The 24,220-nt window shown below is 47.2% G+C and overlaps 1 protein-coding gene across 7 annotated transcripts in view; it reads right to left on the bottom strand.

Moving 5' to 3' along the window:
- The window catches only part of LOC119441473 (uncharacterized), a 99,771-nt gene that overhangs the window by 27,737 nt on the left and 47,814 nt on the right, over positions 1–24,220 (bottom strand). For 6 of the 7 annotated variants that reach the window (XM_037706092.2, XM_049661317.1, XM_049661316.1 and 3 more), the window contains one exon: positions 15,036–15,263. In XM_037706092.2, the coding sequence (XP_037562020.1) occupies positions 15,036–15,263 (228 nt within the window). Of the gene's footprint in view, positions 1–2,302; positions 2,330–15,035; positions 15,264–24,220 lie in introns of all 7 variants that reach the window. The other variant, XM_037706089.2, reaches the window with a different exon arrangement.

Raw genomic sequence — 24,220 nt, 5'->3', positions numbered from 1 at the left:
CCAGGAGACGCGAGTAGAGCAGACACTCCTTGCACGGTTCTCCCGCTCGGGAAGGCCAGGCGGCTTCCCGGCGGCGCGAGCTCACCCCCTCCCGTCGAACCGGTCACATACGTAGACCGTCACGTGGCCGCGGAGTCCCGTGCCCATTGGACCGAGCTCAGAACAAGGCGGGGCGGTCGCGACCGGCGCACGCCGGGGACGAGAGAGACGACTGCGAGCCGCGACGAAGGACGGAACTCAGGTAACCATCTTGTTCCCTTCCTTTGTCGTGCCCTACCTTGTTCGACCACGCTCGACCCCGACAAACGTCGAGGTCGACTCTATAGCCTGCTTCCAAGCGAATTCCCCCTGAAGCAATAAACCCTGTTTGTACTTGTTACACTATCGTGCGTTGTCGTGTTTCTGCCAGTCCTGATACCGCCGAACCCCGGTAGTACAGGGCAAGCACAAGGGAGTTGGCCGTCAAGCCTAAGCCTTAGGGACAAAGGCGGCTTGAGAGAACCCGGAGACTACAAGGTATGGGAGGGAGGGAGGTGGGGCGTCGCTGCTATGGCATTAAATGCGTATCTTGCGACCGGGCGCAAGGGAAACTGGCCACTCAATCTCCCACGCGAAAGCAAGAAACCGGGAAGGCAGCGCGGGAGGGAGGGGGGGGGGGGGGGGGGGGGGGCAGCTTCTACTCTGCCAACAACTAGCTTGTACTGGCTGTGGCGGCGGTCGCCCGCAATGTCTCTTATCTCCACACGGCTCTGACCTTTGTATGCGCCGTGCATTCGCCGCTCAGTTTCCGTTGAAGCGATACACCGCACGAACCTTCGCCCGCTGCGGCGGCTGCGCTTGCTGCCAGCGTTTTGACAGTAGTCTGCGATCATTCAGTGTTATCTATTCATGTTTGCTTGTGCACGATGACACCACGCTTGTCAATTCAGTTAGAAAGCGAATGTGTCCAAGTTTATGCAGCCGATAAAACTACTATCCTTACTCCGAATAGCTTTCTGCTAATTTGCTATCGCAATTGATGCTTCGCCTTTTGGGCAAAACTGCGACATTTTTTTTGTACTGCCCGATTTCTTGGGACATTTTTGCGGCCCCTAGAAAGTCAGAAAAATTGGACGTTGACTACATGTTTTCAAAAATATAACCTTTAGTTGATAGGAGTGTCGTGTTCTCTTCCTTGCATCTTTGTCTGTTTATGCACTAAATATTTTGGCATGAGACAATACCAACTTGCTGTGCAGCATCTCTGGGTCGATAAACATCAGTAATGATACAACTTTGAAACCTTCTCTGTGCTATGTTTGAGAGTCAACGAACATTGCTGCAATGTCGTACATACTAAGACAGCACTGACTGTCGCATGCTTGGCGAGTGCTGCGTAAGCCCATTTCTACAGAGTGTAGCCACTCAACAACTGTGGTGGCAGAGAAAGAATTCCACATGCCACAGTGGTTCACCCCTATAGATGCATTCAGTGAAGAACTTGAGCAAAAGTGAAGTAGCTCAGTGGCTACTGCTGCTAAGCATGAGGTCGCTGGTTTGAGTACCAGCCGTGGAGGCCACATTCCAAGGTAGGCAGAATGGAAAGACGTTTGTTTACCTAGCATTGGGAGCACATTAAAGAATCCAGGTGGTTAAAATTATTCCAGAGCCACAGTCTGAGGGTTCTTGGGAAGTACGTAACATACGGCTGCACAGCAGTTAATAGGATGGATTAGATTTGGCTACAAATGCAATCGAACCGTACTCACAACAATACTCCTCAGACTCGTCTTCGATCATGGCGAGTTGCCAGAGCCCTTAGTCAATTGGTCTGTTGAGCGTGCCCGCCTGCCTCAACCCAACGACACAGAGTGAGGCATTGACACGTCATGCTTTTCTCGGAAAGGGGTCATCTACTCGTGATCGATCACAATACATTCCTCATATACTCCACACCTAGTACCACGTGACCTCTCTTTTGCTAGCTGTGTGCTCTTGATGTGCCATCACACAATGTACAATGTGACCTCCCCCTTTATCTATGCGTGCTCCCTCCCTCACATGTTGTGTGCCTCCAGTATGAACAACGATTCTATGAGATTAGGAAAAAATAAATTTTGTAGTGGAGACTCGAGGTGTAGTGACAGAATGTGGCAAGAGGCTAAGCTTGGGGAAGAGTGACGAGGCTACACTACAGAGGTGCTTCATTTGCTCTCGGTTTCATTGCAGCCAGTTTGCCAACGCAAGGAGTATGTGCCCCGATGGAGCACTCCACCACACTACAGAACACCGCAACACAGTGACACATGAAAATGTCACTCACATTTTATGCGTGCCACCTCCTTGGAACCTGGAAGAGCAAACAAAATGAGAAGAAGAGGTCAGAGAGTCTAATGTTTCCAATAAGGATAACTGCCAACTGACACTCGGAAGGAAATGAAAGCCTCATTCGTGTGAGCCAATGAGTAATATTGCTATTCGAGCTTGCTGGTGATCCGTAATAACAGTAAACATTGCATGTCAGTTAGCGCTAAGTGTGTCCAGTTCATGCATTGTTTGACCTTGTCTGCAATGGGCTACGTTTACTACTGTTCGTGAACCAACGAATTGTGAGTTGGTTGGTCAGACGAGGTTGTACCAATGCGTTCATCACCTGTCCCGTTCACACAAAGCTGATTTCGACGGCTCAGACAGCAGTGCCGTTCTGTGTTGGAAGTGGGCCATGCAAGAGGCTATCTTAGAGATTGCAATGATCTGCCACTTACAAGGACCCAACCCGCCTTGATAGTCTCTTGCACCAATTCACTAGCAACATGGAACCTACGACTAGATTCAGGACTGACAACCCAACTCTGTTGGCTTCATGTAAACAAGACTATACATAGCTTGGAGATTTTCTACGGAAGATGAAAAATACGAAGGAGCCAACCTTGTTTTTGAGAGAAAGGTCCTTCACTATTGGAGTGCTGACTACTGAATACTGTGTTGATAATGCACTCCAGCATAAATGGCTCTTCTGACTAAACCGCTGGCTTATTTCCACTTGAATTTCATACCGAATTCATTTTCGCGGTGGGCTTTAACCCCATTCTTAGATGCAGTGTTTACATGTTTCTCGCAGAATGAATTAGAAGTACACACGACTTTCGTTAATTTGACCCTGACGAGACGGAACAAACTGATAGAATTATCTGGCAGGTCGAATTAAACAAGATGCACAAAAAACAGCAGAACGCATCGCTGAATCATTTCGCAGTATTTGCCTGATTCTAACACACCCCCGAACCCAGGACATGCCAACTTTCTAGGTGTACAAAGTAGAAAACTAACAAAGAAATGACATTAAAGCTTCTAGACAATGTTGAAATGTAACGCTCACCCGGTTTTTCAGCAGGAAAAATGGGCAAGGGTTAAATATGTGGTGTACAATGGCAGCCGGTTTCATAAAGCGAGCTTCACTGCAATACATATGTCTGTCGCAAAGGCATTTTTTTTATTAGATCCGCTTATACTGTGCAGGCAACTTTTGGCCCAATTTTCTCAAAAAAAAAAAAAAAAACGTTCCTTAGAAATGGATAAATACCGTCATCAGACATTGTGATCTGTGGTTATTGCTTGAAAATATTCCTGGAGCAGGACAAAAATAAACATTTTCGTTGGGGGATAGCGTATGTTAACACACTCACTGTCCCCTAAGCTCCGCCGAGACAGACGCTGCGACTAAAGGGGTCACTATTAGGGTCAGGCACGTGTGTGCTACCTCGTCAAGTGGAAATTATTCGGTGAAGGCCAATTTTAGAATATAAATAACAAAAGTTTGAGCCCATAGAAATGCATGAGCGTAGGCTGGCCCCTTAGTTACGGATCAAATTAATGGAAAAGTCATGTTAACTGGAGTCAAATTAACTACTGACAGTATTCTGTGTTTTTTAAAACTAACGTGTAAAAAAAAATCAATACTCTCAACAGTCAATTTACCGATAGTGTTGCATCACTATAAAACTGCCGATAATGATAAAACTGCCGATAAACTGCCACTATTGATAGTTTAAAAAACTATCAATAGCATTCTGAGTATTACGACATTTCGCTATGAAGCTATTGATAGCATTACAAAAATACAGATATAGTTGAATCTCATTGATGTGATTCTGCATAATACGTTCCTTTTTCTTTTCCCGATAATATGATTTGGTTGGATAATACGTTGGATAATGAAATTTTCGGATGATATGCTTTATTTTCTGGTTCCTGTGAAGATCGTATTAACGAGATTCCACTGTAGTAGTGTTGTGATAGTTTGGTATTGATAGTACGATCAATAGTTTTGCAATAACTGACCATCAGTTACACCAGTTCATGCTACTGGGAACAGGAAAACATTCCCAGTTAGTAGCATGAACAGGAAATGTCACCAAATTTATGTTACAGTGTGTACGTGTGCTACTTCATGTAATTTTGCAGTACTGATAGTGCGCTATTGATAGTACTACTGGCATCAACAGTGCGCTATCAATGGTACTATCAACAGTTTAATAATGACCGCACTACCGATAGTATCGATAGCACTAAAGACGGTTTTGCATCCCTAACTGCTGTTCCTTTGATGGGAACAAATGCATTGTCAGTGCTGCATCACCGCAGAGAACAATGATTGATGATTTATAGGGTCTTACAATTCAAATCAACACAGGGGCAACACAGTGGCCAATGAACACAGACACCCATAGCGAATGGCTTCGGATTAGTTCTGACCACCTGGGCTTCCATATGTGCACGCAAAGCTCAGCAACAAGTGTTTTTGCATACTGCCTGTATTAGAACGTGGCTGCTGCGTGTAGGCACCAAACCTGCAAACCTCACAAATAGCAGAAGGACCACAATTGCCACCGACCCACTGTGGCGGGTGATTGCATGCATATCCTTAGTTGCGACTTATTCGACACAAAGCAGGCACGCACTACCATCCAAACATGGTGCTAAGCGAAGCCCACCATGAAAAATTCAAGTGCAAGGGTGAGGGTCATGAGCTACTTTTCATTTACACAGGCTTTTAGACGAAAGTCACCAAGGTTCACCCTGGTGTAAAAAAAAGAAAAAAAGAAAAAAAACGAAAAAAAGAAAGAAAATGATGCCGAGATGGGGAATGACATGAAGGTGCATTCCTGTTCCAATATACAGAAAAGCTGCCTTCTTGTACATCAAGGTTGAAAGCTTTGCTTCCTGAAACAAACTGGTAATGAAATGTATTCCGTATGTTTTATCCTAAATGACAATCTTGTGACCCACATCTTTTACTGTCCTACAAGTATTACAACAAAAACATCACATACCGCAAGTCTTTTATTGACTTAAAACCCCCAGTTGACTGTTAAAAGAACACACACTGTCCATCACAATTAAAAATCTAAAATCTTGACAAACGTGCACATGTATTTGCAGCCTTCCGAGTGAAGTTGTTAGTTGTGCCAGTGATGTGTGTGTATCTTTTTGTGGTGGTGCCCTTGTGCTCCACTGTCATTAAGCAGCAGCTAGTCCAACGACATGTGCTTGTGGTCTCCCTCTGTGTAACTTTACTGCATGCCTACTGTTGCAATTCAGCTACATGGTACAGTAGAACCCCGCTGTTACGTTCCCGGGTGCTGCGTTTTCCCGGCTGTTACGTCGTTTTCGGCTGGTCCCGGCACAGCTCCCATAGAACCCAATGCATTGGTAACCCCGCTGTTACGTCGCAAATATGGGACCGTTCCCGCATCATACGTTGCGAACTGCCACACCGCGCAGGCCCGAGCGGCCATTGTGACTTTTCATGTTGCTTGGCTTGGTTGCTTGACGATGGCATTGGCCGCCCAAAGTGCCGGGGGCGACACTTATTACGTATTTTCGGTTTCTGCCAGCAAAAGTATGGCCTTTGAGATCCGCATTTGCTATCTAAAGATGGTGTCTATGACGCATTGCGGCCATAAAATTGGTTTTGGTTCATAGATGTTCTGTATAAAGTCCAAGGGCGATAACGCCGTCGCCGCGCGCCGTATGCTTTCTGTCGCGTGCGACGTATACAGCATACGTCGCCACGCGCCGTATGCTGTATGTGCGAGTGAAAGTGTGCGAGGGGAGCCGACGACCACGTCTCACGTGCGAAAGAAAGAAAAGCAGGGAGGAAGCGCGCCTCCTTCCGTTGCGCTCGAGGCACCGGCGAGGGAGTGAGGGGGGGGGGGATAGCGGGCAGCATTGTGCTCTGGCATCATACCGCGCGGGCCGTATCTTTAAAGCGATCTGCGTGGGGGCAGAGTCTACGCAGAGTAGGCAGAGTAGGTGCGTTGGCGGCTCGTAGCTTTGTGCATGCTGCGTGTTCTCAGCGCTCAGTTTGCGTTGAAGTGATAGACAACAGCATGAAGGTCACTTCGCTCGCTTCTGCAGCGGCGCTTAACTGCGCGTGTCCGCGCTCATCGAGTGTGATGTGTTCATGTTTGCCTGTGGGCGCTGACACCATGTTTGTTAATTAGTTAATAAACGAATGTTTACAAGTTTATACGGATGATAAAACTACAATTCTTACTTTGTATAGCTTATCGCAATCGGTACTTCGGCTGTCGGGCGAAACTACTTTTTTTCACATGTAAGCATTAAAGTAATATTGTGTGCAGTTCAACACTACTCCCATTTCTCAATTTTTCCTGTTTCCCGGCTCTTGCGTTTCCCGGCTTTTACGTTCTTTTTTTACGGTCCTGTGAAAAATGTAACAGCGGGGTTCTACAGTATCAGCGACATTATCATTATATTCTGCGACATTATCACAAACCACCAATCTATAGCGTGCCAAAGAAGACCGAGCACATATAACCCCCATGAACAAGCTGTAATCAAAGGAGCTTTAAGTGTGTTGAGCAATTTCCTGAGCAGTCAAACCAGTTCTTTTATCTTTTTTTCCTCACTCCAAGTGGGACATCAAGACGATAGCTGGCATGTTTCTGGCTTACGTGCATACCTGCATGCCACCTAACAATGTGCTAAACTAGGCTGAACACCACAGAAGCTTGCCTATGCCACAAGATGCCATGAAGCTGTGCTGATGTCTGCCTGCAAGGTGCCGCGGTTCGATGTCAGCCACCCACAGAGTCTCTAGAACTTGGTCAAAAATGTATGTGTACATTGTGCACACTTCCATGCAGCTGCGCCTGCTACGTAGTGTAGATACTACGTCCGCGATCAGCCCTTCCTCTGCAACTTGCTGAGGACAACCGTGTGCTCCAAGAGGTCTCTGTGGGTGACATGGCTCCAAGCATGTGGCAAATCGGCCCGAGCGCCAACATCCAACTGGTACAGGTTGTCTGCTTCCCGAGCTACACACGTTCCGAGGTGTGTCGCCATCACGGTCGAGGCTCATTACATTAGGAATCCTTCCAATGCGAGTCTGCGTCATTGTATGCATCGCTTACCCTATGTGAGCGCTGCCGACGTACTCGCACGAGCGAACATAAAGACGACATTTTGTTCGGCCCTCGGAAAGTGTGTGATTACCGTAGAGGTAAGTGCAAAAGAAAACATGATACTTGCCACTCGGTGCAAGAAAACAAAGCAGCACATTATCTAAAGTAGAATGTTGTTGATACGAATCTGTCGAGTTGGTGTAAAACATTCATATCACCCGAAATTTGTATCTTCCAAAAACATAACACGAACACGAAATTGCTGACCTGGTTAAATTTTCGATTTTAAAAATTTATTTCTGTCCCCAATCCTAAGACGTTCCTTTGTCTCATGGCAAAATATTACAAAGAAATACTCAGAAGAATTTCAGAAAATAGCTCTTTTTTAGTTAGTGGTCTTTGAAATCGGGAAGAAAATCAGGCTTCGCACTGAAGATTGCATGGCTATCCATAAAGGGGGGGAAAAAAGAAAAAAATTGTGGTTGATCCCTCTTATATAGGAATCGGTATAGAACACGAAAGTGAAACGTGTCGTCACAGAAGTAGTGTAATGTTTATTGCACATTGATATATAATGTCTATTGGTGTTTTGTGGCTAAAGCGCCCTTAGGCGTTGATGCACCCACGCTGACGCCTGGTGGCACGTCTCCTCCATCACGACTACCAACGTCGATGACCATGAGCAACCGTCGTGCATATGGAAGCTGCACTACGCTGCACACGCTAGCACAACGCGAAAGACGAAGCACGTAACTGACACACTAATACAACGCGCAAGACAAAGCACGTAACTGAATCGTCACCGAGTCAAATCAGCGCGTACAGCGCATCGTAATTGCAGCCTCCGCGATCAACTTCAGAAACATTTTCAGAGCTAATTGCGGAGGCCACGCTCCGCTGTGCTGAGTACGGTGAACGCCACCTAGGTGGCGTTGGTAGTGCTTCTTGATGCCAGCGTCCCTTCGAATGCTGGCATCGAGGCGTCGTAGTGCTGAGACCACCGAAGCGTTCACTGTCGGTGCGCGTTAGTGTCATAATGCAGTACTTCTCTTTTCTGCTCGTAGGCGGCGGCACCGCCCCGAGCAAGAGCGCGGGTACACGGAGGAGTGTTAGATATATAAGGCGCGTCGGTGTAGCTCTCTGCAAATGCGTTTGTGGCGTAATGGGTTAAACGCTCGGCGATCTATCGTCGCGGACCGAGAGGTCGTGGGTTCGATTTCCAAATTTTGCATGTTTGTGGAACTTTTTCTTCTGGTTTCTTTCTTTGTATTATGTTCGTGTACATTGTAAGAACGTCATATCCGTGACGGAAATACGTCAGTGAAGTCTTGGTGGACCCCGGCATAAAACACTTTCGTGTTAAAAAAAAAAAGCGAGCGTGAAAAGGGAAAGCCAGCATCGCAAATTTGTTACTACAGTCATGTGGTGCATAGGAAGTGCTCCTATTGACTGACGTGGATTTTAATAACTGGCACGCTTGTGTTGCGCACATTTTGGCAGCAGTGAGCTGCACACTTTGCACGTTCCAAGGCAAGCATTCCAAAAGATGCCTGGTTATCTCGAGTTTCTTTTGTTGCTGCGTCCTAGCTGTTGTATGATGGTGATAAGGCCATAATCTGCACAAGATAAAGGAATATCATTAATTTTCTTTGCAGCTGTGACACTACTTCGTATCATGCGATCTGACGGGTGCAAAGGTAGAAAAGTTTCAAACTGTCATCGGGCGCCAAAGACGATGGAAGGCATGGAATACAGAGATATCGCTTATCCATGGAAACAAATGGATGATTGATCTTGCGGATGCATCAAGATGGGGCCGTGTGTGATGGCTGGCTCGTGATAAAGTTGCAAGGCTTTTGAAAATGGCTGACAAGCTCCATGATACTACTAAAGAAAACCAAGCATTGCATAGGAATGTAAGGACAACGTGAAGAAAGCTTTATATATATATATATATATAAAAAAAACGGCAAAAAATTTTTCATTTTATGTGTGTGTTACGGTGATTGGGGGGAGGGTATGCGCAGAGGTTGAGTGAAGTAGGTCGCCCTGACAATAGGACTGTGATCGGTGCATCGGCGTGGCTGCTCTGCCGAACTGATAATGGCCAGTGCCTAGCGCTAAGCCACGCCGGTGCCTTTTCGTCGGTTTGGCCGGGGATTATGAAACAGCTCGTTTGTATCACCTGCCACAGCTCAAAAAGTGGTTCGCAGCCTCGGAACTTTACCATGTTGTAAGTTAATGGACTTGGCCTGAAACTTTGAAAACTTCGTGTCATCCCGAAATTTGTATCAGGTGTGATCGTATCACCGAGATTCTACTGTAGTAAAAGGATGGACAGTTAGGCGAGTTGATACAGTAACATATTCTTGGTTTAAGTGTGAAAGAACACGAACGGTGGCAGAAGACAGGAGGAGAGCTAACTCAGAACTAAATCTTTATTAAAAAGAACAACATATATGAGTGATTGCAAAAACTGTAGCATAGAAACATCACATGGTCTAAAGGATAACAGTTACCAGATAAAACAAATCAGGAAATGATGAAGCAAAAAAAATTCAAACATGGAAAAGTACTACTTTGCACTGACGCATGTGCTGAGAAAATATTGAAATTCACTGTCTAACAATGATATTGATGCCTGGCTAACACAAGTTTCTCCTAGTCTTTTTATGTGAAATGCGTAAATTATTTTGTGCGCAGTTTGACATTTGTGTCTAGAAAGTACCTTTGTGTCCTCAAACAATGGTTTACAACCGCACGTAAAACAATGCGAGGATAGATGAGAAGTATTGGAATTGTTAAGTGAATGCAGGTGTTCGTTTAGCCCAATGTTGAGGCACCTGCCACTCTGTCCAATATAAGCTTTACCGCATTTGAGTGGAATGTGATAAAACATGGGTTCCGCAGAACCTGCGGGTTCCGCGAGCCACTGATAAATTTTCCCTGGTCCCGCTCTCGACAAGTGTCAAACTGCGAACACGAGGTGCGCTCGATCCAAATAACCTCCATTACCCCTGCCCGAGTGTCAAAAAGCACATCACAGTGCGTAACAGCAACGCGCAAACAGCGCAATAAATACGCAAGTAGCTTTTAGCCACCCAACCTCTGAGAACGGGCAGCACGCCTAAGCTTTCGGACTTGAATCTCGGAGGCTGTAACTTACCACCATGCGCCTTTCTCCTATTTGTAGATAGGGTAGGTGACGATAGCGTGCGCACTGACGTATATCTTGGAGGAATAAAAAAAAAAAATGCAAGGAGCACTGCAAATGCGCGCCGCAGAAGAGCAAGAACGGCGTAGCGTCCAACCGAAATGAAGCGGCGCAGTGGTCCTCAGCGGCAATCGTACGCGGCACATTACTGACAGCAACGCCGAAGCGCTTCGTGTCTCATTGTGCCTTTAAAGCCTTTATTGTTGCGTTTATCGTCGACACCGCGTTAGCTGCTAGCCATGTTTCTCCATAAGTGCATAGTCGTCATCTATGATCGCGTCGATAACCACCGCAGTTTCGTCGACAGCGGTTGCGGCAAATAGTAGTTTCATTTTTACTCGGTGTGCGTGTCGGCTGCGTGCCTTCACAACTGTGTAGTCGCCTCCCATGGCAGCATCGATAGCAACCACAGTTTAGTCCGCACTTCTTGCAGCGAATGGTAGTTTAGTTTTGTTGGTGCGTGCGTCAGCTGCCTGCCTTCTGAACCGTAAGGTCGCCGTCCATGACTGCGTCGATAGCGACCGTGGTTTCGTCTGCAGCGGTTGAGGCAAGCAGTAGTTTCGCTATGACTCAGTGCAAAGCTGTCGAAGATGAAGAGCACCGGCTACATCGCGATGGACGGACAATTTGTTGGCGAGCAGCTGAGTAGCGACAAAATAATCGGGATGTGCGTCCGTTGGTGCAAAATGCGTCTCAGATGAAGACGCGTGCCGCAAAGGATGTCGCGAGGCTTTCGCCACTGCTAGCACTAATCAGTCATGAGATGACGAGAATTTCAGGTTCCGCACTGGTCTTGTGCTAAATAGAAACAAGATTTTATGATTCATTGAGGAAATAAAAGCGTGTTGACACATTTGTTTATTGTTTTCTTGATACCCTCGATAATTCGACATTTGGTTAATTTGGGAGGGGGGAGGGGTTCCTTGGCACATTATGGAGCTTAACAGGGTTCCCTGGGATGAACGTACTTGAGAACCCCTGTCAGATAAACAATGCGTGTGTCACAATGTGCTAAAGGGGACACGTGCCTCACACCACAATCATTTTTTTTACTCCCCCTCCCGCTCAAGTTTTCTTTTTATGATAGGACACATCCGTGACAACTTACAGGGAGCCGAAAAAACCGTACTGACGTCATATCTACTAGCTACATTCCGTAAACCATGTGACAACCTGTGCACATAGCGTACCACAGCAAACCGTTCTTGCTGTTCTCTTTTAAATTTACCGTACCCTCAGGGCTTACAATGAAGCATTACAAAGGGGAGGGGCTAATAAATACAGATAACTATACAAAAAAGGAGAACGGAAAACACGAATAAAGTGGAATCTCGATGATACGATCAGGGCTAATACGAATGTCTGGATGATACAAATTTTTCTGTGGTCCCGGCCAAGCCCCGTTAGTTTGCAATGTGCTAGAGAACGGTTGTTACGAATCGATTTTCGACCCGCATCGGTTGATACGAATAAACACCGCCCCACTGACGACCGCGAAAGAGAACAACGCGCAGGCACGCACTTTCTCCCTTTCTCGTTTGGTGTGGAGGCGCGGATGCGGCGCCGGACAGCGCGGAGGCCGCGACTGGGCGCGAAGAGTTTGAAGCGCGCTTTTGTGGCTTTTGTGCTTTTCCTCCTTTTCCGCGTGCTATCAGCCGGACGGAGTGGCTGCTGTGCTTCGGGCCGTGTTCTTTGTGTTTGCGCCATTTTGCCTAGTCGCAGCGAGCTATGTCTACCGAGATACGATCTCGGCTGATTCGCGCGGCCGTATGCCGAGGCGCGGGAGCCTCCGTTGGCGCGTCTTCCGTCGACTGCATTATCGGTGCCGATAGCACAGGGCGATTGTCTGTTTCGCTGCCGGAGTCACACGGTGCAAGATAGCGTGGCACGTAATCCATGGTGCAAGGTAGCGCGGCACGTTCAGTTGGGTGCTCTTCCTCTTCTCCCGCTAATCGCCGTATTTTTCTTGCCGTAGGAGGCTTGCGCTTCCGTATTCCGAAGAGTGCTTCGTCCAAAAATTTCTTCTCCAACGACTGATCATTCATCACTAACCTGGGAGCTCTCAGTAATCCGAATTCTGCGTGTCAGGTGAAGACGCTGGCGTGGTTTACAAAGCAGACAACTGCCGTTGCCATCTTGCCTCTGTCACAGGCAGCAACCAATGGAGAGACGCCTTTCAGCACGACAGCCAATCGGAGGCCTGCTTTCATCAGAGGGCCCGTGTGACTACGTATCGCAGACCTGCGCTTCTTTTGTGTTTGTGCGTTTGTTACAAGATGGCGACGACGGACGAATTGAGAAGCGGAACGGCGAAACTTTGAGCTTTCAAACGATACCAAGATGGCGGCGCTCGGTGGCGGGAAATACAAGATATGTCTCCGTGAACTGCGGTGATTTTGCGCGATTTAAAGCTGTTTTCTCACCCTTCGCACTGACGAATTAATCTTTTTCGGGCACTTTTCATACCATTTTGATACAGCGTAGATTAGGCGTTGCAGATACCAAAACGCGTGGTTTTCAAAAATCGATTTTTCTCACGATTTTCGCAATCTGATCCCCGCGTCCCCCCTTAATTTGGCTAGTTTTAATTGCGTTTCGATGATACGAATTTCAGCTAATATGAATATTTTTCGTGACCCCGTGAGATTCGTATCATCGAGACTCTACTGTACTAATCAGATAACAATGCATGGTACAATGTAAAAATAACGCAAGTAGGAGCGACACAATGAGCATACCGTGGTAACAAAAAGTAATTATACAAATAACAGAAAACTTCGGTAACACAGATTAAATATAAATGCATGGTATATAGGGCAAGTTAGAGTGAGACGATAAGCACAGAATGACAGAAAATAAAGCATAATACAAAACATACTGTTTGTAGATTAGGTAGATAATAAAATAGAAATAACTTATAAACAAAACTGATCAGGAAAGAACGGAACTGCTTCGCTATACATTCACATCAAGGCATACTAGATAACATTAGTAAGTGCCTTACGAAAGTAATCGGTGTTAGTTATATAGACTAGTGGATCCGGTAGGTGATTCCATTCCTGGCATAATTTTGGACGAAATGAATTACCATAGGTAGACGTTTTGTGGAATGGGATGTTCACCTTATGACGATGGTCCAAGCGTGCAGGAGTAAAAGAGGCTGGTTCGATAAAGCGTAACTTGAGTGTGGGAATTAAATGGTATATTTTATGGAACAGACAAAGGCGAGCAATTTTTCTGCGTTTGGAAAGGAGAGATATGTTGAGGGCAAGTTTCATGCTAGTTACGCTTGCTGTCGCAGGACTCTTGACCCATTTTGAAAGCTCGTATAGCGCTCGTCCTGTCTTCTTCTGCCACCATCCGTATTCTTTCACGCTTAAAGTCTACTGTAGTACACTGAAGCACAGCAAAGGGATGAGACACCGTGAGCTCAACCAGAAGTTCAGGGATATCGTCCTAGTTTGGCGGGTCGTAGCCGCCCAAAATAGGAAGTAGTGGTATCTACTTGAACGTCCAAAATCATTTGTATTGCGCGCCACGGTGACGTTCAGTAGACGGAGCGTTGTGGACATGCCCTACTGTTCCATAGCCTTCGCAGTGCAAGGCATTTAAGAAAGAGTGGGAGTACCGCAACGGGGATCAAAGGCGATCTTTGATTGCTAGTAACACCACTTCAGTTGAGTGCATTGAAGTGCTTCTTGCTGCAAAGTATTTCTGAACTGGTACATTCCACAGTCAAACGCATTTCTCAACTTAAAAAGTTGTTCAGGAACCCTTTAATCCAATACCTGCTAATTTTGCACCTCGAGACAGTAATGCACATTTGCACATCACATGCATAGTCTGCATGTTAACAACAGCAACGAAGCAAAAATTGCGACGCTTTCTCTGTTTTTAGAGTGCAGTTCTTAGACACCCGTTCCTACGGCAAGCGTCGGCGTAACTAAGTGAACGAGCACAGCGAAAGATGAGAGCAAACGTGGGATTAAAAAACAATAAACGAATAAATTAAAAAATTAAATGTTGAGAGCGAAGAGAGCGCGAGGAAGAGGGTTCAGCAGAACCACAAGGCAGAAAGCGGAGGAAGGTATAGCGAAAGCGTGAGAAGAAAAGCATAGTCCCGTGCACGAGAGGGTTTGCGGTGATGGCTACGAGATGGCGCCAGAGTAGCGCGCGTCATCTGTATGGAAACAAAGCGCTGCATGAGCGGAGGTCTGTCTGTGGCTGCTGCTGTGAATTGCACCTATGCGTCGGCCATGCGCTTCCTTTCGCGAACTCCCGATTAGTGAGGCCGTCGCGCCATACTTAGCTCTGTTTGCAATGTGCCGCACGAGACAGAACAGACTGTTTGTGCCAGCCAATATATTGCGAAATGAAAGCACGTGTACAGTTGCGCTCAAAAAGTCACTTACCGTCACTGAGCTCGTCGTCCTTGATGCTAAGCAGGACGGGACTGTCCCGACCCTCGGCCTGGAGGCCCTTGGCAAAGTCCGAGCCATAGCCAAACAGGTCTCCCAGCTGCTCTCCAGTGGCTTGTGTTCCCTCGTTGGCGCCACTGATGCTGGCAGTGAAGCATGACAGGTCGCCCGAGTGCAGCCGGTACACTTCTTCCTCGGCCGACAGCTTGGCCTCCTCACACGCTGGTTGCACAACAGAAGAACGAAGAGATGTTATGAGATTCATTTCCACCTTCTGAAAATGGCACGACTGTATTCAGTGCGACAGCCTTAGAATTCAGACCCACAAAACTGCATCTTCCTTCTGTGCTCCAAAACATACCGTAAAATTCCGAGAAAGCGCCCCCATCCGTACAAGCGCCCCCATCCCTGCAAGCCCCCCCCCCCCCCCCCCCAACTTCACTGCTAATTTCAAATATCCGCGCCATTCCAGGAAAGTTCCCCCCTCCCCTACCTTTCACCGCTCCGCGCAGATGCGCGGCAAAAGTGGCCTGCCACATCCAGTTCACAAATAAAGTTTCCTTGGGTTTTTCTAAATAATATGCATGTATATATTGTGGTCTTGCTAGTTTGGACACGGCCAACTACGGCGACCTGATATAAAGGGCAGGACACGAGAGGACAGGGCCACCATCATCCAAGAATCCAATCCAATCCAATTCAATCCTGCAGCCCAATTGCTACGCGCATGCTACGCGCCATTTGTTGTTTTGTGTTTGCTGTGCCTGGTCAGCTATGCCCATGCATTCCTACACAGTGGCCAAGAAAATCGAGGTCAGTCAATGGCATCGTGAAAACGGAAAAAACGAGCACCAGACATCTCGACATTTCAAGCTCGACCGGAAGCGGATACGGGAATGGGAAAAGAATTTCGACAATTTGCTGCAGCAAACCTACGGGAAGGCAAAACTTCGAAGGAAGCCGAGTAACGGTGCACCAGTGTTCAGTGAATACGTGGACGATGCGCTCTTTGAGTTCTTTGAGCATGAAAGAAGTGCAGGACGTGCCGTTAGCAACCGGTTTCTTTCTGAAGAGGCTGTCAAGATTGTCAACAGCATGCAGTTGGGAAACTTTGTAGCTTCCAGCCATTATATAAATCGGTGGAAGCAGTGGTTCAGCGTTGCAATGCGCTACGCTACAAACGAGAGCCAGAAGATGCCGGAGGAATTTGCGGAGGCAGCAAGTGCCTTTCTGTCTTCCGCGAACTCCCTGCGACGGCGCTACGGCTACACTTTGTACAACATGGCCAATATGGATCAGACGATGGTCCGAATAGACAACCCAGCCAACAGGACCAACAACGTGATCGGCAAAAGCACCATACGGATCGCTAACACAGGATGTGCCCGTGCGAGGCTTCACGGTTTGCCTAGCTGCTTGCACCACCGGCCACAAGCTCCCAGCCTTCATTATATTCAAGGAGCAAAGCAGGAAAATTCCAGCCAGGGCCTTTGCGAGCCTTCGCATACCAGGTCGAGAATAATTTTATTTTATTGATGGGGCGAGGAGTCACAATTTGGCCGAGTTCGTTCTACCACAATGCTGACTTTTCTTCCCACTCGCAGTAAATGTTCATCTCACCGCCACGAAAAACGGGTGGATGACATTGGAGAAGATGCAAGAATGGCTGTCGAGAGTCTTGGGCCCAAATGTCGACGACGTGCGACGGTTATTGGTACTGGACCAGGCGCCCATTCACAAAACACAAGCTGCGAAAAATGCCTTCGAGGAGTACGATACCGACGTGCTCTACGTGCCTGCAGGGTGCACGAGCATCCTGCAGCCTGCTGATGTTTATTGGAACAAGCCATTTAAATCCACCCTGCGGCATTTGTGGGAGCAATTTATGTGTGAGGAAGAGTGAACCCCAAAGGGAAACTTGAAGAAGCCGTTTGTCATGAGCCACAAAATGATGAAAGGAAGAAGAAGAAAAAGCAGAAGAACAGAACAAGAAGACACATGGAGTCGATGACAGAAATAAAGAAAGAAGAAGTTAGAAAATAAGAGCGTCTCAATAAAAGGAATAAAGCATGAAAGCAAAAGAAGAAGCACAAAAGTGCACGCGCAGCTACGTGGCCAATGGGAGAAGAGACACGTAGCCGAGGAGAGCAGCCCAGCTACGCTCTGGAACGACGAGGGGCAGAAGGAGCTGGAGGCCAAACAGGACGGGTGAATCGCGGAGACGGCGGCAACCCAATGGAAGCTGTGCTTCAGCTGCCGCGGCCACGACCCGCGAGCTGAGCGAACGCCCCATCGGAAGCCGCAGCTACGGGCTGACGGCGCTGCTTCCCGGATTCCCTGCGGCTACGATCCGCAGGCTTGCGGAGTTGACCGGGCGATCCAGGCGCCTTGGTCACCCCATCATCCTGACCTCCTGACCAGCTCAACCGAGGGCCGAACGTCGGAATCAGCGATGCCGACTCTACAACGCATCAGTGGGCCCAACAACGTGTCGCCGGAAGCAGCGACGACGACGTGACATGGCCATGTCAAGGGACTTCATGTAAATATTTTGAACTGTTTATACGTCGTGTGCGAGGACTTAAGTTAGTATTTGTCATTATCCAGCTTTGTATATAGTTTGTTGTGTTAGGGTTTAGATATTGGTTTGATAACGCGTGTTTTCTTTATATTTGTATTTTTCTTGTGATCATGCCCCATAAAGGCTTTTCATAACCCAAACGCTCCTTGCGTCGTGTTTACCACCCTGAGACCGTGACACTGTTGCGGCAACAAGTGCTTGATTTTGTTGCCGAGGCGTGGGCCGCTGTACTCGATGAGACAGTGGCACGATACTTCCAAGGGTTGCGGCATTAGCAATGCACTCGATGGCTCAGAGGACGGCGACCTGCATAGCGGATTGGCACATGTTGGAGCCGTGGTGCCAGAAGACGGGGGCGGACTTCAAGCGGAATGCTGCAACCTTTTCTTTGCGACTGACTCTGAAGAGTCTTTTGATGGTTTTGAAAGCGATTAAGAGATATAACAAATATATGGCCTAAATAAAGTTCAGTGCAATAAAATTTTAAATCCATGCGCACTGCCTTCTTATTTTCCTGGCATGAAAATTTCGTCGCCATCTTGAATTTTGGTGCCATGCCGGGATAGCGCTCCCCCCTCACTTTGCCGGCAATTTCGACTTGCTTGGGGGGGGGGGGGGGGCTTGCTCGGAATTTTACGGTGGTAGTTACCAAGAGACACACCACGCTCAAAGAACGTCACCCAGGTCAGCCTCTTCTGCAACATCACAGAAATGAGTGAACATGATTGGCTGGCGCATTGTACAAATTCTTTCTGAGTTGAATGGCACTGTGTTTGCCGCTGCTTTCTTAGGTTTTCAATGACTATAACGGCAACCATGGTGTAAAAACACGAACTGTGCGCACCAGAAGAAAATGTAGCTGATTTAAAATTGCCCCAAAATGAAGCAACACTTTTCATCACAGATATCTGAGACTGAATTGAGAGGTACTTAAGATGCATATTTCAAAGCAAGTGGCCGTCTCAGGATAACTACTAAGTGGATGTGCCTTGAGCTTCACTTACTGACTTCAGTCTCGAATTGCAATACGTGCCCTGAAGTAGGGGCATGCGAGTGTTCAAAGTTTCACATTATGAGCAGAATATCTAAAAAAATAATGTGTACTCAATTTGACAAACAATATTTCAAAATTGTGTAATAATGCACAAATATTCAAAGCAAATCAAACACATTGCTGGCCATGTGGGAGTGGACGCAATTCTTATTGTCCGTTTATATCTAACCTGTGAATACAGTATATACTCGCGTAATGAATGCACTTTTTTCCCTTCTTCTTTCTGGGGTTTTATGTGCAAAACCAGTTCTGATTATGAGGCACGCCGTAGTGGAGGGCTCCGGATTAATTTTGACCACCTGGGATTCTTTAACGTGCACTGCAACGCAAGCACACGGCCGTTTTTGCATTTCGCCTCCATCGAAATGTGGAATTCGATCCCGCGACCTCGTGCTCAGCAGCGCAACGCCTTAGCTGACTGAGCCACCCCGGCGGGTCACTTTTTCCCCCACAAATCGAAGGAAAGTTGGAGGGTGCGTTTTTTATGCGGGGTAAATTTTATGGGAACCTTTTTGAGACAGCAAAAATAGAAAACTAAGACGGTAATTATTTGAAAAATGCATTAGATAACTTATCTTTGCAGTAAAAATAGACGTAAGCTATTTGCAAACTGTAACAGGATTTTTATTGCACATCACCACGCATCGAAACCACCAGACATGTCGGCCAGGCCGCTGGCCGCTTCATCCACATTGTGGTCCGCAAGCATAAAGCCCGGGATACAGGGAGCGAACTTTCTCGACGAACTTCACGCATCAAGTAACGACGCGGCTACACGACGCAGGATGTTCGCTGTGTCGCGATACATGCGGCGAACGCCGCCGCAGCGTTGGCCGCCCTGTTGGCGGCGGTCCTGGCCGCCCGCTTCGAACTGCATTTGGCGTTGTCCTAGTAGAATTCACTTCGTTGGTAGCAAATGACTGCGTAAACAGCTTTCACTTAGTCTCAGGCTGCTTCGACGACAGAGTATTATGGATCACCTAGAGTAGTTTTCGCGATCGCTTCTCGTTTCGAACGCGTCTAAGCCTAACGAAAGAAATATCTGATGCCAGCGCCATCTATCAGGGAAGTCGGGAGATAGGCGTGACGACAGCATGCGGCCTCTGAGATCAGAATATTTATGTTGAAGGTGGTTGTAGAGAGCTTGCACTGCTTGTCTGTTTCCCCGCAGATCAACGGATACGGGATGTACAAATACAACGCGATTCCTGAGAGATCATACTGGGAACGACTCAATCGGTGCAGAGACATGCAGACACAGCAACACCAACGCGATTGCAGACGACACGAAAAGGCGCGCATGCGAAACACCAGCATGCATTGCGACCGGAACTAGTGCCTCCTCATTGGCTGTCGTCCACCGCTGCGTGCTAGACGCTTCCGGCGGCGGCGTTTGCCCGACGAAATTGTCTGGACAGGCAGATCGGCTGCGGACGGCAAATTTCTTGACGCCGGCCGTCGGACGTTCGCCGCCCGACGAAGTTCGTCACTCGTACGCCGGTTATTTGCTCCATGTACTCAGGCCTTCACGTTGAAGCGCTGCTGTGTACGTTTCTTTGAACGACCGTCTTGCTCATCGGCATGTCAAAGTTTATTGGTATCTGATCCCCGCTTCTACTTTTTGAGCAGATAAACTCTCTGTCTTACAGCAGGCATATAACTTGACTTGGACCTATCACACACAGCGAAACCAAAGACAGGCAGAAAAGCGAGCAACAGACTTCGCTGACCATGTGCCGGTCTTTCACTTGGACTCTCCCAAGCGCCACGACCTGCCACGCATCGTGCGCGTGCTCTCTCCTTTAAATCCTAGTCCATAAGCTGCGTTAAGTACTGTTGCAGAGAGCCAGTTGCCATTTTTCTTTCCCTCGAGTATGTGAGGTGCCTTTGCGCTGGCACTGGCGGCAAGCATGCAGTAAGAGTAGGCTGAGCGTTATCGCGGTTGCTGCTTCCGTCAGGTCCCAAGCGACCATGATAAAGCACAGCCTGTTCTTACTGTATGCTTCCCGCCAGTGTTCTCTCATCATGGCTTTGCCATAGACGGGCATCGAGATTAGGCGCGCTTGCTTTAAACACAAGTGCGACAGTAAAAGATCCTAGTCTCTCCAAAAAACTATAGCATGGCCGTTCAATTGTGAGATCGCGCAGTAGCAAAGTTAGGGGTGCGTGCATTACGCGAGTAAATACGGTATATGCCTGATTCTGAGCTACTGAGCGTGTTCCTACCACGGCAGTACTATTTAGCGCATAAGGTAAGCTCAGCCACTAGACGACTATGGTTTTCGGGAAAGCCCAATCCCTCAGTAGTAGAAAAGACAGTCTGCATACAGCATGGACATAACTTAGCACAACAAAAGAAAATGGAGGCAATTATGCAAACGATTGCAATAATAATGCTTATCTAGGGAGTATAAGTCAAATTGGCTAATCCACTACAGAAACGGCTGTCAACGCAGTTTAACTATGTTAACGTGCCAGCATCCTGCTGCCTGCCCATCTGGCTCCTCAGTACAGCCCATCCAGCATATCACACTCAGCTAATGGGGAGCTTTAGAAACAGTGTCCTCAAGCGGCTTGGTGTACCCCAAAGCTAACTTGTATGCCTGTTGGATTATTTTGTATTCTCCTTGCTTTCCTTTGTATGCCTGGCCGAAAAAAATCGCTCCAACTTTGGGTCCCCTATCTCTAAAACTCCCTATTGCTATTCACGCCTATGAAAAATGCACAGAACAACAAAGCGATTCTTTCTTTTGTACAAAACATTTGATGAAGAGTAAGTAATATTTATGGGCTGTTTGTTCAGTAATTAACAATAATGAGTAACAAACTTTTCTGCTTTGTAGCCTTGCCAAATGCAATGCTCATAACTAAGCTTCCCGTTTAGCTTAAGGGGGGAGGTGGGTTCTAAAAAGTTTTTATTTAGTTTTGGTTCTATCTTAACTAAACTTCACTGTTTATATCAATTTTTCACACTGATTTCAAATCTATAATTAGTTTTTTGATAGCTACTCTAGTTCAGAAAGTATTAAAATCTGGAAATAAATTTCATGAGTACTTCTCACGGGGCTTTTTGGCAATTTATCCTTGTCAAAGACAAAAAGTAAGAGCATGACTTTAATGCCAAAGACTTGCTCTAGGGGGTGATGCTATTTTTATTTGTTTGAAAGCATTATAAAGGTAAGAAAGGAGACCAACATTGACTGTGAATATATTTTTCTTATTTTCACTCATTCTTACTTTTGATTGTAATTTATAAAATGATGCTAGAGTAACATAAATAGCATCACCCCCTAGATCATTTCATTACGAATACACTGATACCAAACTTGTTATTGTCACTCCACAACATCATAGAAAAAAGCCCCGTAAGGCTGAGTGCGGTGTGTAAAAACATCGAACTGAGAAAAACGCACTTGAAGTTTAGACAGCTGCAACTTTTTCTAGAATCCAGCTACAGCAATATTAATGACATCATTTTGTAGCTCTATTCTTCACGAGAATGACTATACTAAATATATGACTGTAACCTGCCAGAAAACTGGGAAAAGCTTGTCATAAAGCCATGTACTGCCCATAAACCAGCATGAAAAACTACATTTACCACTTCATGTGCCCGTTCCAGTGGCCTGCAAGCTAAATGAATACAAAAATTGTATAATAAAGTAGCCTTTCCATAGACAAATAAGATTACACAATGTTCAAGTCAAAATCACGCATTTATGGAATATTTATTGAATGACCAAAATTGATTATTGTCATTCAACAACACTTCACTCTACAGCATGCCAGGGCTGTATATGCAGGGTTCTTTGCTGGCTTGTGCCGTTTTGAAAGCCTAACCTTGGTATCACTACTGTCTAGATGCTCATTTTGCGACTTCCGAAGCTTTTGCGACTAGCAACTTGAATTTCCGGTCCGTTGCGCACTATGATGCCAGAGACTCCTTCAAGATCGCCACACTTCTCGCGCGCTCAGCCGACTTGCCCACTCAATGCGGTCTTGGATGCCGCTGGACGCGCTGGCTGACGATCTAATGACATCAGATGGTCCGTAGCTATGCCCAGTAGAATCAACGGCGACGTTAATGGGCCGCTTCGGACGCAACAGGTGGTTCCGGCCGTTCCGCTCGTGCCGACCGTTCGCGCAACGCGCTGAATAATACGCCGTATCAACGCGGTCTTGCGCTGAATAGTATGCCATATCAACACAGTCTTGGGTGCCGCTGGATGCGCTGGCTGACGATCCGATGACATCAGATGGGCCGCAGCTATGCCCAGAAGAATCAACGGCCACGTTAGATGCGCCGCTACGCGGTGGTTCCGGCCGTTCGGGTAGCGCGCCTTCATCCGCGATCTTCAGCCGTGCGTTCGATGGATGCTTTCGTTTCTTTCCGTAAGATTAACGCGTTATCTTCAGACGAGCGCAAGACGAAAAGACTGTGCGCGAGCCGCGTGAACACAAGCGTAGCAGACGACCGCGAGAAACCGGGAGCAACGGAGATACGGCGGCGCACGCAAAACAAACAAAAAAAAGCAAAATGGCCGCCTCGGTGGGCGCGCCAGCCAATGGGAGGCGCGAGACGGGGGGCTCGCCTTGCACGCGCGCGCTCCGCCCAATCAGAGGCCCGGAACCACCCTTCGGAAAAGCGGCGAGAGCGGTCGTTCAGCTTGAGCGGCACCATTTTGAGCTGGCGCAAAATGCTCACAAAGAAAACAGCTACAAAACAAACACAAGATGGCGGCGGTCGGTTGGCGGCTGCGCGCGGGAAGTTTGAACAAATTTTGCCTGCCGCAGGTCGTTTCGTGTCTCCCGTGGCGTTTTGAAAGCCGATTTTTTCCTATTTACCGATCGAATTCAGGGTTAATAATTTAAGGGCAGCTGGTTGAAGGCCCAAACATTCCTAAAATGCGTTTTTCCAAAAATCTATTTTTCGGCAATTTTTTTACCATTCTAGAACCCGCGTCCCCCCTTAAGTACAGTGTGGTGAGAAATGCTCCGCATAATGAAATTTAACATGCTGGCTTTCTACAGCATTTTGTTGACCACAGCAACAACGAAGCAAGAATCATTTTCGGTACCACTGCTGCAATTACTATTACTCATTTCTGGTAGCACTAGATGGATTAGTCTAGTATAGTGCTCAAGTGAAGCTCGGTGGACATTTTTGGAATTGCGAAGACATTTCTGGATAACTGGGGTCCATGCAGCCTTTGCTTATTTTCTGATAGTAATTGTAGGGATGTATGAGGCGCGATTGTGCCACCACTGTTGTGCTGTCCTGGTATTGAAAACGCGCAGTGCGTTTGGCTGCAAAGACGATGGAGCCAAATGGACGCAGCCTCTCACACTCTGCTCATTCGGCTCAGCCGAAGTCAGGACAGCGTTCTGGCTTCCGCTGCTGGCATGAGCACTTCATGCACACACGTTAGCGTCCCTGCCGAGGAGTTGTGCGCATACCAATCTGTGGTGCATAGATTGCTCTTGGTTAAACGGACAGTAAATGCCCAGTTAAATCGATCTAATCCTTTCATTAGGCACCGACAA

This window comes from Dermacentor silvarum, chromosome 2 (genome assembly GCF_013339745.2).
Source record: "Dermacentor silvarum isolate Dsil-2018 chromosome 2, BIME_Dsil_1.4, whole genome shotgun sequence".
Taxonomy (NCBI): domain Eukaryota; kingdom Metazoa; phylum Arthropoda; class Arachnida; order Ixodida; family Ixodidae; genus Dermacentor; species Dermacentor silvarum.
The sequence above is the reverse complement of the archived record's forward strand: the minus strand, read 5'-3'. Positions and strand labels throughout refer to the sequence as shown.